General features: G+C 44.2%; 1 protein-coding gene across 1 annotated transcript in view; it reads left to right on the top strand.

Annotated features, from left to right (window-relative positions):
- Positions 1-16,859, top strand: part of KCNK1 (potassium two pore domain channel subfamily K member 1) — a gene marked incomplete at both ends in the record, with an annotated part of 50,863 nt that extends 34,004 nt beyond the window's left edge. The window contains 2 exons of the mRNA XM_079705651.1: positions 11,655-12,050; positions 16,600-16,859. Coding sequence (XP_079561777.1) covers positions 11,655-12,050; positions 16,600-16,859 — 656 coding nt within the window. The remainder of the gene's footprint in view (positions 1-11,654; positions 12,051-16,599) is intronic.
- Positions 16,860-17,387: the final 528 nt, after the last annotated feature.

Raw genomic sequence — 17,387 nt, 5'->3', positions numbered from 1 at the left:
ACATATTGTCGAGAGAATTCAGTTAGTTCTTTCAGCATCCATAGAAGAGTTTACTTGCTCTGTACTTCCTAGGTACCGGCATCTGTGCTAATTGCTTTACATGGATGCTTTGGTGTAATCCTCATCACACCTCCAAGAGGTAGGATGTATTATTCATATTCGACAGATGAGGAAATGAAGGCATAAAGTTTTGCAGGGTCACACAGCTAGTAAGAAGCAAAGCCGGGATTCAAATTTAGGATGTCAGATTCCTCGGCCCGTTTGCCTAAGCACCACCTTTGGTTTACACGTGTGGTATTGCAAACGACTTTTTTTAAAATTATTATTTATTATTAATTTATTTATTGTTAATTAATTAATTAATTTTGCAGTACGCGGGCCTCTCACTGTTATGGCCTCTCCCGTTGTGGAACACAGGCTCCGGACGCGCAGGCTCAGCGGCCATGGCTCACGGGTCCAGCCGCTCCGTGGCATGTGGGATCCTCCCGGACCGGGGCACGAACCCATGTCCCCTGCATCGGCAGGCGGACTCTCAACCACTGTGCCACCAGGGAAGCCCGCAAAGGACTTTTTTGTTTGCACTTTCCTCCCTGTTTTCTCAATGTTCAAGAGCATCAGAGCCTTTAAAGTCAAATGGAAGAGAAAGAAAAAGTTTATTCCAGGAACCTCTGCCTTTAAAAGGTATAGAGATTTTTCCACCAAGGTGAAGTAGACACCTGTGTTTTCCTGCCAGAAAACCTTGGGACATCACTGCTTTGAGTCTCTGTAAAGCGAGGGGTGGTTTGGTCCAGCAGGCATCCAGGGCCCCTCCACCCCTTTACACCAGACCAGAGTTTAGGACCACTTCTAGCCTGGATTTAGGCTTGGGGCCAAACAGGAACTATGCTGATTATCTGCATGGCAGGGCTTGGAAATTCAGGGTCAAGTAAATGGTGTGTCTTCTTCTTGTCCTCCAGCACTTTTTCCTTTACCTTTACCTTTACCCTGTCTTCCCCAGGGCAAGGTGCCTGCTGTTCCTAGGGGAAAAGAAATTGGAATTGTCTGCACAGCATCCATACCCCGGGGGAAAATGCCTACAGCATGAATTTTCAAACCCTGTTCTAAAAGTGCATGACTGGGAAGCCTTTACAGTCTAAGAACTTTAAACCTCAGGGAAGTGATGGCTGCAGGATAATTATGTCAAACCCAAAGGCACACCTGAGGGAATGTACTAGCTTGCTTGTTCTGTTGCTTCCTTCAGTTTTTCTTCTCATTGTTGTCCTGTTGTCAGAAATTTCTAAGATGTGGTCAGGAATGGGTGAGAGAGGAAACGAAAAAGAAATCACAGAAAGACAGACTAGAATATGATGTGTGATTCCTCAGCTGCACTGTTTTGCACAATAATCAGGCTCTAGGTCAGGATTCCAACTCTTTCGTCAGAGGTCCCAGGGGTGGAAGGTAGGTCTGTGTGTGAGACACACGGGGGGAGCGGGGGCCTGCACAGGTATGCTGACCCCTACACAAGGAGCGGGCACGGGGTGCTGCCACACGCACGACAGCAGCAGCCGGCATGAGAATGCCAGGCCTATGGGTGTAGAGCATCCTCTGTAACAGGCTGTAATGTCTGCAAGAGGTTGATGTGGATGGCACTCATCAGGAGGGAGTATAAACACTCTCATCCCTGTTCTCGTGGAATTGGGACCAGGTAGACCAGGGGTGACCTAAACATTTCTTCTACATTAGCTCAAAGGGGAACAGAGGTGGAAAGAAATCCTGAGAGTAACCCCAAAACAAAGGCAGCAGTGAACTAGAAACAGGGACTTCCCTGGTGGCACAGTGGATAATAAGACTGCGCTCCCAATGCAGGGGCCTGGGTTCGATCCCTGGTCAGGGAACTAGATCCCACATGCATGCTGCACCTAAGGAGCCCGCATGCAGCAGCTAAGGAGCCCGCGTGCTGCACCTAAGGAGCCCGTGTGCCACAACTAAGGAGCCCGTGTGCCGCAACTAAGGAGCCCACATGCCACACCTAAGGAGCCCGCGTGCCGCACCTAAGACCTGGCACAACCAAATAAATAAATATTTTAAAAACAAAACAAAAAACCCCCAGAAAAACAGTGAATTAGAAACAGACTGGGCCAAGCAGAAGTCTCAGGTCCGGGGAGGATCAGGACAGGTCAGTGTGCTGCCTAGATAGCTGTCGATGAAAAAAAATCAATAAACAATCAATAATAAGAAAAGAAAAGAGTGTTATCTGAGCCATCTGAGGACTATAGCCCGGAAGCCAGCTTCCCATATGACTCTGAGAAACTGCTCCAGAGAAGCATGGTTTTCGACACAGTTTTATATCTTGTCAGAACAAAGAACATCAAACAAGTCAGGGATCCATTTCTTCAAGGTTTAAAAGAAACAGACCAGCACATGCACAGCGAGTCAGCACGGCCTTAGCACCTGGGAAGGCAGGCTTGTCATCAAAGGAGTCCCAGCCTTGGTATCCCAGGAAGGGAGGCATTTAATCATTGTGTTTAGCGTGGACATTCTTTACTTCTGGTCAGTGTGCCCTTTTCTTTAAAAATTAAAGCAGATGTACAATGTAGATTTGACAGGCCACAAACAGGTTGTGTTTTTTTAAGTTTATTTATTTATTTTATTTTATTTATTTTATTTTTGGCTGTGTTGGGTCTTCATTACTACGCACGGGCTTTCTCTAGTTGCGGCAAGCGGGGGCTACTCTTCGTTGCAGCACGCAGGCTTCTCATTGCGGTGGCTTCTCTTGTTGCGGAGCACGGGCTGTAGGCTCGCGGGCTTCAGTAGTTGTGGCACGCGGGCTCAGTAGTTGTGGCTCGCGGGCTCTAGAGCTCAGGCTCAGTAGTTGTGGCGCACGGGCTTAGTTGCTCCGCAGCATGTGGGATCTTTTTGGACGAGGGCTCCAACCTGTGTCCCCTGCATTGGCAGGTGGATTCTTAACCACTGCGCCACCAGGGAAGCCCAAACAGGCTATTTTTAGTTAGCATAAAATTCAAGTTATCTCTTGTATTAGCCAGAATGACCTCCCTAAATCTCAATATGTGAAAATTTCTTTTATCATAGCCTAGCTCTCACCCAGGGCCCCGGACCCTCAGGGCAGGGTGAGTTTCTGGGAGCTCCCAGCACAGGTTAGCTATGCCCTGTGGTCATTGCTTTAGGTCTGATCTGTCTCAGAGTATAACGTGATTTGGCAACACCCAGGGATTTCTCCAGCTTTTATTGCCCACGTAGTCAGCCATCATCGCTTCTGTGTTTTTCCCTGTTGCCCCTCATCACAGCCCCTATGGCCTGATTTAAAAGATTGGTAAACACATGGTTCAAATCCTGCCTCTGCCATGAGCTTGCTGTTAGAGCTTTGGTAAACGGTCTAATCTCAGTGTCTCTTTTTCTATAAAATAGGGACTTGGCATGCTTATCTCAAAGAGCTGATGTGAAGATTAAAGGAGATGATGCTTATAAAGCAAATGCCTGGGTCATAACATACCAAATGCTTTACATTCATTTTCTCTTTGGAACACTCTTCCCAGGTCTGCAGAGGAGACCAGAGTTAACAAGGAACAAATATGAGGATTTTTTTTTTTGGCCATACCACACGGCACGTGGGATCTTAGTTCCCCGACCAGGGGTGGAACGCACGTCCCCTGCATTGGAGGTGCGGAGTCTTAACCACTGGACCGCCAGGGAGGTCCCGAGGATATTTTAAAGGTTCTAGGAATTTGAAGTATAATGAAGTGTCATTGTAATTATGTATTGACCTTATTCCCTGACTTTTTCTAAATGCTCGCAAGCTCATCTCCCCATTCCCATATCCACTACGCTGGATTCTTCCTGCTTTGGTTGCTAAATAAGCTCAGGCTTGGCACTGCTTCTGGGCCAGCCCGATGGGCGTGCCTCCCTAGCGGTAGGCTCTGGTTTTGCTCTCCTTCTGTAGGACGTGTCTCTTTATTGTGATGCTCTGGAATCTTGAGGCCTTGTTGATCCTGCAGGAACTGCCCCTCCCAGGCTTAGCCAATCCCTAGATGGTAAAAGGCCCACCTGTGAGTGCGCTTTTCCTATCCAAACCAGCCAGTCCAGAGCCCTCACCCCAGCACCTCCTTTATCGGGCTGTCTCTCTGAGATACTCTCCCGCCGCCCTCGTACCAGGGGACTACCCCAGGGCCGGGTACCAGACAACTAGGGCCAGCCCCTGCATGCCAGAGTCCTCTGAAATTACTCCAACTAGCCAGCCCTAAGCCTGTTTACCCTGCCTCGTCTGTTCCCTTCTGGGGGACCACAATACATGGGGCTGCTTGGAATCCTGGGAAAGCTATACTGAAAACCAGAACTAATCTGGTGATGATCTCATATTGGCTATTGGGTCACGTGCTACCCTCTTGCGCCTCTGGTAACCTAACAAGGGGATTAAGTGACAGTGGTCGGTAGGTGGCCACTTGAGCAAGCTGGTGCTGGGGAAGAGATTATGAGCTTCCCTGCGCCACCAGGGAAGCTCCCTGTTAGCATCTTGACTGAGTAAGGCTCAAGCCGAGCACCAGGTGGAGCAGAAGCTGGACTGATAGCCAGGTACCCCCCAGGTCAGAGGGAATGGCGGAGAGGAGGAGGAACAGTTTGCAAAAGTTTCCGCAACTTTTATTTACGCCTCTGATAATTTCGATTTTATGAAGCAGGGCTTCATAAGGTGATCTTGGCTTGTGAGGATATGGAGAGGCTGGTGGGAGAAGACATTATAGGGATACATGTCTTAAAAATAGATTGAGGGGCTTCCCTGGTGGCGCAGTGGTTGAGAGTTCGCCTGCCGATGCAGGGGACGCGGGTTCGTGCCCCGGTCCAGGAAGATCCCACATGCCGCGGAGCCTCTGGGCCCGTGAGCCATGGCCGCTGAGCCTGCGCGTCCGGAGCCTGTGCTCCGCAACGGGAGAGGCCACGACAGTGAGAGGCGTGCGTACCGCAAAAAAAGAAAAAAAAAGTAGATTGAAGAAGGTCTAAAAATATGAAAAAGGAAAAAGGGAAAGATCACTGTAATTTGAACTCTAAAGCTAAAAAAGATCATTCAAGAGATTAAAAAATTAAAATAAACAGTGCGAGGGAAAAGAAAACATACAGAAATGAAACAGTTGGGATCACTTAGCACTAGATAGTATTCATATGACTAGTGTAAGGGGTAAGATGAATGCACACATGTTTTTATTTTTTATTTATTTTTAAATTTTATTGGAGTCTAGTTGATTTACAATGTTGTGTTAGTTTCAGGTGTACAACAAAAGTGATTCATTTATACATATACATATATTCATTCTTTTTCAGATTCTTTTCTCACATGGGTTATCACAGAATATTGAGTAGAGTTCCCTGTGCTATATAGTAAGTAGGTCCTTGTTGATTATCTGTCTTATATACAGTAGTGTATGTATGTTAATCCTAAGCTCCTGATTTATTCCTTCCCCCCCACGTTTCCTCTTTGGTAACCATAAGTTTGTTTTCGATATCTGTAAATAAGTTCATTTCTGTTTTGTAAATAAGTTTATTTGTAAGCACATGGTTTTAGAGTGACAGGAAATGAACCCTGAAAGTTGTTAATGCTTAGAAAAGTAAGCATTCATAATAGGAATCCCAAAGTTGGCCAGATTGCTTGCTGAAAAATTTAAATTAGAAAATTAAATATTTTTGATTGGATAATTTAGAACAAACGATCAATAAGCAGGTAGCAAACAGTGAAAAACTACATGTTGAAGCAGAATCATCAGAAAGAAAACAATAGCAGAACAGCCATACATGCGGTATACTATTTATGATAGAAACAAACTAAAACTGTGTTTTTCTGGAAATCTATGTATATGGAACTAAATGTTTTGAAAAATTTCAGGAACTATTGGCTACAGACTCATAACAGTCACCTCTGGCGACCTGGAGTTGAAGAGGAGGTGGGTGGTCAAGGAGACTTGGGCTTCATCAGTATTCTGTGAAGTTTTCAAATGAAAATGTACTTTCAATACTGAGGAATGGATCATTTTTTTACAACATACAATTTTGATTGAAACTTTCAGCTGATATTTATGTTAGCCTCTTTGGAATATAACTCATCCTCTGGGCCACAGGGCATCCTATTTCATTTGACTGGTGCCTCTGCAGTTGTGTATTTATTTGTAGGCAAGGATTCCAGATGGAGTTATCGACATTTAAGTTTAACAATTAAAGCAGGAATATAGGAATTTTATTGGACCTTATTCTATGGTTATATCACTGATATTACTTATGGCCACAGAAACTCTACTTTCCAAGGTCACCACTCATTTGTTAGGATTTCATGTTTTCTTGATGTAACATAAAGACTCTCCTCTAACCTCTTTTTCATTGATGACCACTTACCATAGTGGTTCATCCACGTGGCTTCTAAGCTGGAATTTAGGAATCTGGAGCTCACATGGCTGTGCCCACATTCACTGGCCCTTGATGGATTAGGTGCTGACCTGCCTCCTGATCCTGTAAGGTCACCCCAGGCTCTTCGCTCCTGAGCCATCTCTGTGTGAGAGCCACACAGTCCTTTGTCCGTCCCTTTCTGTCCCCTCCTTCCAGAGTTTCATTATCTCACGTTCAGGTCCGCGGAGCCACTGGAAAAAAACACGATTGCTTTTCTCTGAGTGACGGCCACCACCATCACCTCGTCCCCATGAGCTCCTGAGACATAACATTAGGACCTGAGTTGACTTTTGAGGCATCATTGGCTTTTGCATCACACAACACAGCGGGGTGGCACAGTGGAAAGATTGTGGGATCTATTTATTTGTATGACTTTGAGCCAGTTGTCTGCACTCTCGGAAACTCAGTCTTCTCATTTGTAAAGTGGAAATAATAACTTTAGGATTTGAATCTTGTTATGGAGATTCTCAATTCTACACACACACACATACACACACACACACGTGCATGCGCACACACACACGGCAGGCAGCAGTGGGAGCTCTTTTGAGCTCACCTACCTCCTTTCCAGGACCTCAGACTCATGCATGCATGGAAGGTGCCCCTTGCCTAAGCTATCATTTCTAATTGTTCTTTCACGTGGTGCCATTTTTGGTGGAAAGTCCCATTGCAAAAAGTGCTGGGTGTTCCCATCTATGACATTCAAGCCATTTGCTAGGATTCGCTAGTTTTTAACTACAGTGTGTTAATGCAGTCTGTCTCTTAGAGATGATCATTCTAAGGTAAAGAACCAGAGCAGCGTCCCAACCAGGAATGCCACTGCCTCTCTCTCTTTGGATGTGAAGCCATCGTGATTGAGTAGAAGCAGCCAAAGTGTTTAGAAAAGGATTGAATGAATGGGATAGCAGAAGCGATGCTGAAAAAAGCACTTGCACCTCCCAAGACGCTTACCTCTGTTACCTCTTACCGTCTGGGCCTCCTTCATCACATGTGTTGAGTGTAGCCCACTTTCAACCTTTGCCACTGTTCCTACTGGGTCTGCTTTAGACCTCCCTTGAGTCTTCTCTCCCTGGTAAACACACTTCCTTTTATAAGCAAAGTAACACAAGTTGTACATTCCCTGTTGTGTAGGTGGCCTGGGTGGGAGGGTTGAACAGAGTTTATGCATATGCGGGTCTTTGAAAAGGATTGCTGTAAAACAGGAATTTTGAAGACCTGTTGTATGCAGGGTATCTAGAAATTAACCACTTATGGAAACTGTGGAACAAAAACGAATTTCAAGTGAAAGATAAGATTCAAGTGGCAGGACAAGTCAGCTTGACCTGAATGAAGCCTCTTCATTGCCGTACAGTGAGTTTCTAGCCCTCCTGAATTTGAAGTCACAGCCCCGCTGTTACTTGCCTCCGTGGATTGGCCAGCACTTTTCGGGGAACAGGGAGAGATTCACAGTGGAGGAGGACGTGATCTCCCGCTCAGGGGGCTCACAATCTAGTGGGAAAGAGATACGAAGAAGCTGAAGTCCAGGATTGCAAATTAAAGTCTCTTTTACGGAAGAGGAAGCGTTGGCGACCTATTTCAGACTTTCTCCTGGGGTTGATTTCCGAGCTGGAGATTCTTCTTGTGTAACTTTTTTTTTTAGCGTGTGTCAATCAAACTTAATGGAAAATGCATACATTGTACCATGTTATATTAAATAATATGAATAAATGAGAGTTTTGTTTTTTTTGGCTGTGCCGAATGTCTTGTGGGACTTTAGTTCCCCAACCAGGGATTGAACCCGGACCCTCAGCAGTGAGAGCTCAGACTGCTAACCACTGGACTACCAGGGAATTCCCAGGAGTATTTTTTTATATGGGCAGGGTCACCACAAGAGGTAGTGGTGAGTGGCACTTCTCTCCAAAGCATCAGGTACATGTGAAGAAATTGCACGTTTTTGACTCGCTGTAATGGACGGAATAGGAGCCCACAGAGGTTCTCTTGGATCTCATTCAGGAGGATGTAAATACAAGAAAAACTAGAAGGCCCGTGTCCAGCATGGTGTGGCTCCAGATTGGATGTTAGCTAGCCTCGTGTCAGGGCTGTTTAGTTAGAGTGACAGATTGGGAAGACAGATTTCTTGGGAGACTGTCATCGGTGTGATGCGCCCCCTACGCCTTCACCCGCAGGATACATATCCTCCTACCTGCCCTACAGGTGCAGAATCAGAACAGAAAACCCAGCAATCGTGGGATAGGAGGCTACGCTATAAGAACATTTGTACATCCTAGTTTCGTCTCTGGATCCTAAGTTTTTGTTTTTGATTTTTAAATATATATATTATATTATATTATATTATATTATTTATTTATTTATGGCTACGTTGGGTCTTTGTTGCTGTGTGCGGGCTTTCTCTAGTTGCGGCAAGCGGGAGCTACTCTGTTGCAGTGCGAGGGCTTCTCATTGCGGTGGCTTCTCTTGTTGCGGAGCATGGGCTCTAGGCGCCTGGGCTCAGTAGTGTGGCTCGCGGGCTCAGTAGTTGTGGCACATGGGCTTCAGTAGTTGTGGCATGCTGGCTCAGTAATTGTGGGTCACGGGCTCTAGAGCGCAGGCTCAGTAGTTGTGGCTCATGGGCTCTGTTGCTCCACGGCGTGTGGGATCTTCCTGGACCAGGAATTGAACCCGTGTCCCCTGCATTGGCAGGCGGATTCTTAACCACTGCGCCACCAGGGACGTCCTTGGATCCTAAGTTTTTGAAGTTCGTTTTTCCAGTAGACTTTGCCATGCTCAATCTTTTGGGCCCCAAAATTATATGCATAGCCTTCGAAAAATTTAAGGAACACCAAATAAGTAAGGTATTAACACTTTGCTAAATCCTTCCTAGTTTGTAAAGGATTTTAATGTGGTTCTGAGATAAAAATATGAGCTTTGCTTTGCGATTTATCTGGGGAGTCAGTTGACTGAACTTGAGTGAATTATTCGCTGCTTCATTATAATTTACTAGGACTGAAGGTTTCTGTCTGGTGCATTGAACTGTCTATTGCAAAAGAATTGCTGTGTATTCAGTAAAGCACTGAAAGTGTAGAGACTGCAGGTGAGATATAAATTTTACACTGTACTTTCCACTAACAAAAATTATTTATGCAAACGTCAGAAGGAGAAACTGGCTTTCAAGAGGCATCTACACTTTAGTGATTTTTAATCTCTTAGTGGGAACACATTACCTACCAAAAAAAAAAAAAAGCATTACTGCAGACAGCCATCCTAGAGTCTTGTAATGATTATCTCTATGGCTTGGAGATAACATTTTAGTAAATGGAAGTTTAGTTAAGACTCTAATAAAGAGAGCTATTATCATTGGAGAGTAAAAACTATAGCCTAAAGTATTTTAAAACTAGAAATTAATTTTTTTTCTACTAGTACTGAAATCGTGTAGTTTATTGGAACAGATGCTACAGAAGAGGTGGGCTATGTGAAATAGGTGTGTTACACTTTTAGTGAAGATAATTCATAGCAGTGCTACCAAACAGTAATAAAATCATGGTTTCAAGACTTTTACGTAGTCTAACAAATTCAGCTAATCTTATGTTTTCTCTACACAGTTCCTGCCAAAGTCAATCCATCCCTTACAGTCTCTGCTTGATCCCCTGTTGTCTCCTGATACTTTTGGTCAGAGGCTCATTACCAAATTTGTGAATCACTTTCCAGTTGGCTTTGTTGTGTTAAATAAGATTCCATTATCAGATTCTGTTTCCAGATCTCTGACCATTAAAATATCCTTACTCCTTAATGCCTGGCATGGCTCTGATTGGCCCCTGTCTTCTGTGATACCGGCTGCTTTACTCATAAAGTCTGATTCCTCTGTAATGTGTTTTTCCTCAAAAGCGAGGCGTTCACATTTCTGCTGCTTCCTTTTTTTGCATGAACAGAATTCTACAAGCTTTCTCCATCCTTCATGTTACCCTCTGGAAACCCTAACTGATTCATCTCCCTCTTTAACCATGCCCGGAATCAGCTGAAGCATTCCAGGAGCAGCTAGGTGTGCAAGGACCAGATGGATTCAGGACCCGATGCTCAGAACAGGGGTTCTCAATCCTTCTGAGTGTCTGAGCTCTGGCATCTCTTTACAGAAAATGCATGGGTGTGGAGATATGTTCAAGTGGATACAGTTTCAGTAGATTGCTGGGACTCCCCATTCGTTCATAACCTTCTGGGATTAACCACCTTGGCTGTCGTGCTGAGGCCAGGCCCAGGAGTAACCGGGGCAGCTTCTTGGTGGCCACATAGACCTGGGCGCCCCCACCAGCCCCGGAAATTGGTATAAAGCAGAGAATCAGGAGATCTGAAGCTGAAGGTTTTTCAGAGTTATTTCTAAGCAGGATATATTTTAGAAATCAGATTTTGAAGCCACTTTTCAAAAATAACCCCATGAGTGAGGGTTTTTTTTTCAGAAGCTGATTTCACCCAAAAAAATGCATTTACTTGGCTTTTTCCTGGACAGACTTGTTCAGACATGTGCATCCTTTCAGGATGAAGGGCTGGTAAGATTTTTTTTTTTTTTTTTTTTTTTTTGTGGTATGCGGGCCTCTCACTGCTGTGGCCTCTCCTGTTGCGGAGCACAGGCTCTGGACACTCAGGCTCAGCGGCCATGGCTCACGGGCCCAGCCGCTCCGCGGCATGTGGGATCCTCCTGGACCGGGGCACGAACCCGTGTCCCCTGCATCGGCAGGCGGACTCTCAACCACTGCGCCACCAGGGAAGCCCTCTTCCTCTTTTTTGATGTCTGTATCCTGAGTCTTCCCCCATCTTCCCACTGTTCCATCATCTGCCTGGTTCTAGTGTTTTGGAGCAAGTCTGTACTGGCTTTGGATCCTAATGAGGCTCCTGGGGAGGGTTGGGGGGAGCGGAGTGGGGAGGGGTACACCCTCCTGGCAGAGAGGCATCCTATCATGCATTTTCCCTGATGGCCTAAGACGATGAAGTGTTAGCTCCCTCGCACACAGAGCTTCTATTTCAGCCTAACAATGACCTCAAAACCAGGCTTGGATGCGTCGGGAAGAGCTGGGTAGATTTGATCCACAGTGATGGACTTCCCAAGTGTATGGCACCCACTGTTGAATCTTACTGCAGTAACAGGATAGAGCCTTTGAAGCCCTAACATAAATTTCGTCTGGCTCATCTCCTGGGTGGGAGGGGAGGAGGGCTGGACGGCAGGCGTGTGTTATTTATAAGGTGTTTTCCACCTCTTCCCCTTTCAGGTTATGGCCACACTGTGCCCCTGTCCGACGGGGGCAAGGCCTTCTGCATCATCTACTCGGTCATCGGCATCCCTTTCACCCTCCTGTTCCTGACAGCGGTGGTCCAGCGAGTCACCATCCATGTCACCCGCAGGCCAGTCCTCTACTTCCACGTCCGCTGGGGCTTCTCCAAGCAGGCGGTGGCCATTGTCCACGCTGTCCTTCTCGGTGTGATCACTGTTTCCTGCTTCTTCTTCATCCCGGCAGCGGTGTTCTCCCTCCTAGAGGATGACTGGAACTTCCTGGAATCCTTTTACTTTTGCTTCATTTCCCTGAGCACCATTGGCCTTGGGGATTATGTTCCCGGAGAGGGCTATAATCAAAAATTCAGGGAGCTCTACAAGATTGGGATCACGTGTGAGTATTGGGGTTCACGGACTCTGCCCCCGCCGGGGCTCTGTTGGCAGTTCCAAGCTCCACCTCACCCACTCGTGGAGGGCCACTCTTCAGAGCCCTGACTGCTTTCCATGGATAAGTTTTCCATTTTGCCACCTTCCCATCACTTTCATTTCATCATGATTCCTCTCAAAATGCTTTAAGCAAAAATCTTATCACTGAGAGTTATTCTTTCCCAGGCACCTTAAAAGTACCCATCAATTTCTTACTAGTAGTGTAATAGACACTATAAATGACAGCATAAGAATGCACCACACAGAATAACTTGATAATCAACTTTTGATTTTAAAAAAATTGCTCTACTTTATTAACTATTTTAAGCTCAAGAAAACCAGGACTAGGATGTAGCCTGTTAACAATCCATCATGTTCTTTCATTTACCAAGAAAATCATAAACCAGTTGCTTATCTCATTTGTCCATCTGGTTCTTTTTTGAAGAAGTTAGAATATGTTTGCCACTTTCAGAATTTTATATGTGGAAAATAGGCATAAAATTCAGATGGTCAGTGACTTACAACTTAAACAATATTTTAAAAATTCAATATAATGTCATGGAAAACTTAGAAATCCGTTGGCAAGAAACTATATATTTTTGTGTGTCTGTTTCCTGTCTTTTCACAATGTGTAGAATTACATCATACTGTATGTACAGTTTTCTTTTGGTTTTGAATTTAATTGAATTTAATTTTTTTATCCAGGAGGTTCTTACTGGTTCTCTATTTTTTTTTTTTTTTTTTTTTTTTGCGGTACGCAGGCCTCTCACTGTTGTGGCCTCTCAATGTTGTGGCCTCTGCCGTTGCAGAGCACAGGCTCCGGACGCGCAGGCTCAGCGGCCATGGCCCATGGGCCCAGCCGCTCCACGGCACGTGGGATCCTCCTGGACCGGGGCATGAACCTGTGTCCCCTGCATTGGCAGGCGGACTCCCAACCGCTGCGCCACCAGGGAAGCCCCTGGTTCTCTATTTTATACATATCAGTCTATATATGTCAATCCCAGTCTCCCAGTTCATCCCACCACCACCATCCCCTGTACGTATAGTTTTCATTTCTGCCTTCTCAGGAATTTTTCAAGACTCAGCTCATGCCATGTCTTCTAGGAAATCACAGTACATACTCAGGCAGCCGGATGTTCTGGCCTGGCCCTATACTGTAGTCTTAACATGACAAAATGCTTAGTTGAACTGTATGTATTTTAGCTTTTCTACGAAACCATGCTCACTCAGGACAAAGGCTTCACTAATAAACACCCAGTGCTTTCAACAGTGCCTGGCTACCATACAAGTTCCATAAATATTTACCAAGTGGTTACAGGGGTGATTGCACATTTCCTCTAGTTACCATATTTATCTTTAATATCCACATAATATTTTATCGGGTGCCTATACCATCATCTAGTCCTGCTTCGATCAAATATTTATTTATTTATTTATTTATTTTAAAATAAATTTATTTATTCATATTTGGCTGCATTGGGTCTTCGTTGCTGCGCGTGGGCTTTCTCTAGTTGCGGTGAGCGGGGGCTACTCTTCGTTGCAGTGCATGGGCTTCTCATTGCGGTGGCTTCTCTTGTTGCGGAGCACAGGCTCTAGGCGCACAGGCTTCAGTAGTTGTGGCTTGCGGGCTCTAGAGCTCAGGCTCAGTAGTTGTGGTGCACTGGCTTAGTTGCTCTGCAGCATGTGGGATCTTCCTGGGCCTGGGCTCGAACCCGTGTCCCTTGCATTGGCAGGCAGATTCTTAACCACTGTGCCACCAGGGAAGCCCTCCATCAAATATTTAGATTGCTTCCAGTTGGGGGGCATTATAAATAATACTGCAGTAAATACTCTTATATGTTTACATGCTTTTCTACTTTGTTATCTTTCCAGGAAGTGGGCTGGCTGACCCAAAGTGAACATGCCCTTTGGTGACTCATAGATCATGTTGACCCAAATGGCCTTATGAGTTTACAGTATCACCAGAATTACCTAATGCAAGACTTTCTTGTCTTGCATTAGGGTAAAATGTTTACCTCCTTATCTTAATTTAATTTTTTCATGACTTAAGAGATGTTGAATTTGTTTCTGTAATTAATTATGGTGGCTAGCTCTACTTTTCTCTTGTGCTAATTGTTTGCTCATAAATTTTGTCCAACAGTTTAATTTCCTCAATTTTTCATGTAGTACTAAATCCTTACAGAATGTTTTAAGGCTTGTTTCCATGTGAATTGTAGTTTTTTTAGGCACTCTGAATAGTGCATGTGCTAGGTGGAGCAAATGAACGTTCCAAAGGTATATTAGTTTGTGGATAGGCTGAAGTCCCGCAGCTTTTGTCTGAAACATCATGGCTATTTTTGTCAGCACTCAAGAGTTTGACTACATAATGGATAAAGGAAAAGGAGGAAATTTGCCATTAGTCTACTAACAATGTCATTGCTATTTCTAAAATATGCTATCTTATTACCAAAACCTAATAACCAAATTCTAAAGATACTAGAAAACTGTCACTTTTCATTCTTGACATAATCAGCCTCCTGTCCCTATTATGCCACCGATTCTGGCTTCCCTGGTTCATTTATTTTCTGAAAATATTCCTCAAATGTTTTACCATTTTGGGTCATGAAACTGGGATTTTTGTTATTCTTTGAGTTTTCATTTTCATGTTTTTGTTCCTTTCCCTGATTAAAAAAATTTTTTTCTGAAAACTGATTTTAAATGCCTTGGAATTGACTTAAAATTACCGTTTTCCTATCACAGATTCCAAGGAATAGCACTTTACCTGAAGCAACAGGTTATCTTTCACTTTGGAGTAAGAAACTGGTAGAGTTATTTGATGAATGGTCCGTGTGCCCCAGAAATGACTGGTCACATAATGGAAAGCTTAGTTTGCTAGCGGGGCCCCGGTGAAAGTGTAAATAACCACACCCAAAGACCTTGTAAATATCCGCATCCATTCCTTTTTTTTTTTTTAATATTTATTTATTTATTTGGTTACGCTGGGTCTTTGTTGCAGCAGGCGGGCTCCTTAATTGTGGCATGCGAACTCTTGGTTGCGGCATGTGGGATTTAGTTCCCTCACCAGGGACTGAACCCGGGCCCCCTGCATCGGGAGTGCGGAGTTTTTTTAACCACAGCACCACCAGGGAAGCCCCTCCACGTCCATTCTTAAGGGAATTTTCATCTAGCTTAAACTGTAATTTCTACTGCTAAAAGCATTGAGTGCCGAAAAGGGTGGCAAGCTTTGTTCCAAGCACTGCTGATACATCAGAAACTCTTCCGAAATGTCACTGGCGTTTTGAGAAGCACTGATTATACAGTGTAGGGGAGGTTGCCCTTGGGTGAGTACAGTGTGTTATCTCTCTTTAACAATGCCTCATCAGCCCCAGCTTCTTTTTTTCCCAAAATCACACCATGTGGTTCTGAATCATCCAGGTTTGTAGAAGGTTAAGTCATTCTTTTTTTTATTTATTTATTTTATTAAAGTATAGTTGATTTACAATGTTGTCTTAATTTCTGCTGTATAGCAAAGTGAGTCAGCTATACAGATATACATTCTTTTTCATATTCTTTTCCATTATGGTTGAACACAGGATGTTGAATATAGTTCCCTGTGCTGTACAGTAGGACCTTGTTGTTTATCCATCTTACATATAATAGTTTGCATCTGCTAACCCCAAACTCACAATCCATCCCTCCCCCTTGACAACCAGAAGTCTTTCCTCTGTGTCTGAGTCTGTCTCTGCTTCATAGGTAAGTTTATTGGTGTCATATTTTAGATTCCATATATAAGTGACATCATATGGTATTTGTCTTTCTCTTTCTGACTTACTTCACTTAGTTTGATAATCTCTGGGTCTATCCTTGTCGCTGCAAATGGCATTATTTCATTCTTTTTTATAGCTGAGTAATATTCCATTGTATATATATACCACATCTTTATCCATTCACCTGTCGATGGACACTTAGGTTACTTCCATGTCTTGGCTGTTGTAAATAGTTCTGCTATAAACATTGGGGTGCATGTATCTTTTCAAATTAGAGTTTTCTCTGGATATATGCCCAGGAGTGGGATTGCAGGATCGTATGGTAGCTCTATTTTTCGTTTTCTGAGGAACCTCCATACTGTTTTCCACAGTGGCTGTACCAATCTACAATCCCACCAACAGTATAAGAGGGTCCCTTTTCTCCACACCCTCTACAGCATTTGTTATCTGTAGTTTTTTTAATCATGGCCATCTGACTGGTGTGAGGTGATACCCCATTGTAGCATTGACTTGCATTTCTCTAATAATTAGCAATATTGAGCATCTTTTCATGTGCCTGTTGGCCATCTGTATACCTTCTCTGGAGAAATGTCTATTTAGGTCTAGGAGGTTAGGTCATTCTCCATTTTTCTCTGGGTCGTCCCTCTTTGAGCCATGGAATTCAAAACATCCCTAGAAATTGTGGAAGTGGCAGTGGATTTATTCATCAGCAGATAGGTTGCGTCTTGCGTGACTTGATCGCACTGAGACGCTGTCATTTCTCTCACACAGGTTACCTGCTTCTTGGTCTTATTGCCATGTTGGTGGTTCTGGAAACCTTCTGTGAGCTCCACGAGTTGAAGAAGTTCAGAAAAATGTTCTACGTGAAGAAAGACAAGGAAGAGGATCAAGTGCACATCATAGAGCACGACCAGATGTCCTTCTCCTCCATCACGGACCAAGCAGCCAGCGTGAAGGAGGACCAGAAACAGAATGAGCCTTTTGTGCCCCCCCAGTCACCGGCCTTTGCCGACGGGGCCGCGAACCAGTAGGCTTAGGGCTTTGCCGCGCTGTCCCAGAGTGCAGGCTCAGGGCAGTGGGCAGAGGCTTCACTTTGTTCATTTTGATGAGTATGTAAAAGCCAAGGTGACATCTTAACAAATATCTACTGTCTGCAACATTTTTTGTATAATGGAGCCAAGGAAGCTTTTCCTCTGGAGGACTGTCTTAAATCCTAGAAAATGGGGTCTGTACCCGTCATTCATATGTGACAAAATTATCTCGACTTTACTAATAGGTGAACAACACTTGAGGCAGGGTGCCTCTGTGGAGAGAAGCAGATTTTATACTTTTCATTGGGGACTTTGGGATTTGCATTTAAATCATTTAGCTGATGGTTAAATGGCAACATTTATATTTAAAAGCAAAAAAGAAAAGCATAGAGATGTGTTTTACAAATAAGTTTATGTGTACTGGTTTGCATGTGCCCATCTAAAATCATTATTTTTGTAGACTCTAAGTTAAACCTACTATTTATAATGACTAGATAACCATTAACTGTGTACATATAAAGTATAAAT

The sequence above is a fragment of the Hyperoodon ampullatus genome (genome assembly GCF_949752795.1).
Source record: "Hyperoodon ampullatus genome assembly, chromosome: 1".
Lineage (NCBI taxonomy): Eukaryota > Metazoa > Chordata > Mammalia > Artiodactyla > Ziphiidae > Hyperoodon > Hyperoodon ampullatus.
This window is presented reverse-complemented; position numbering and strand designations above follow the sequence as displayed.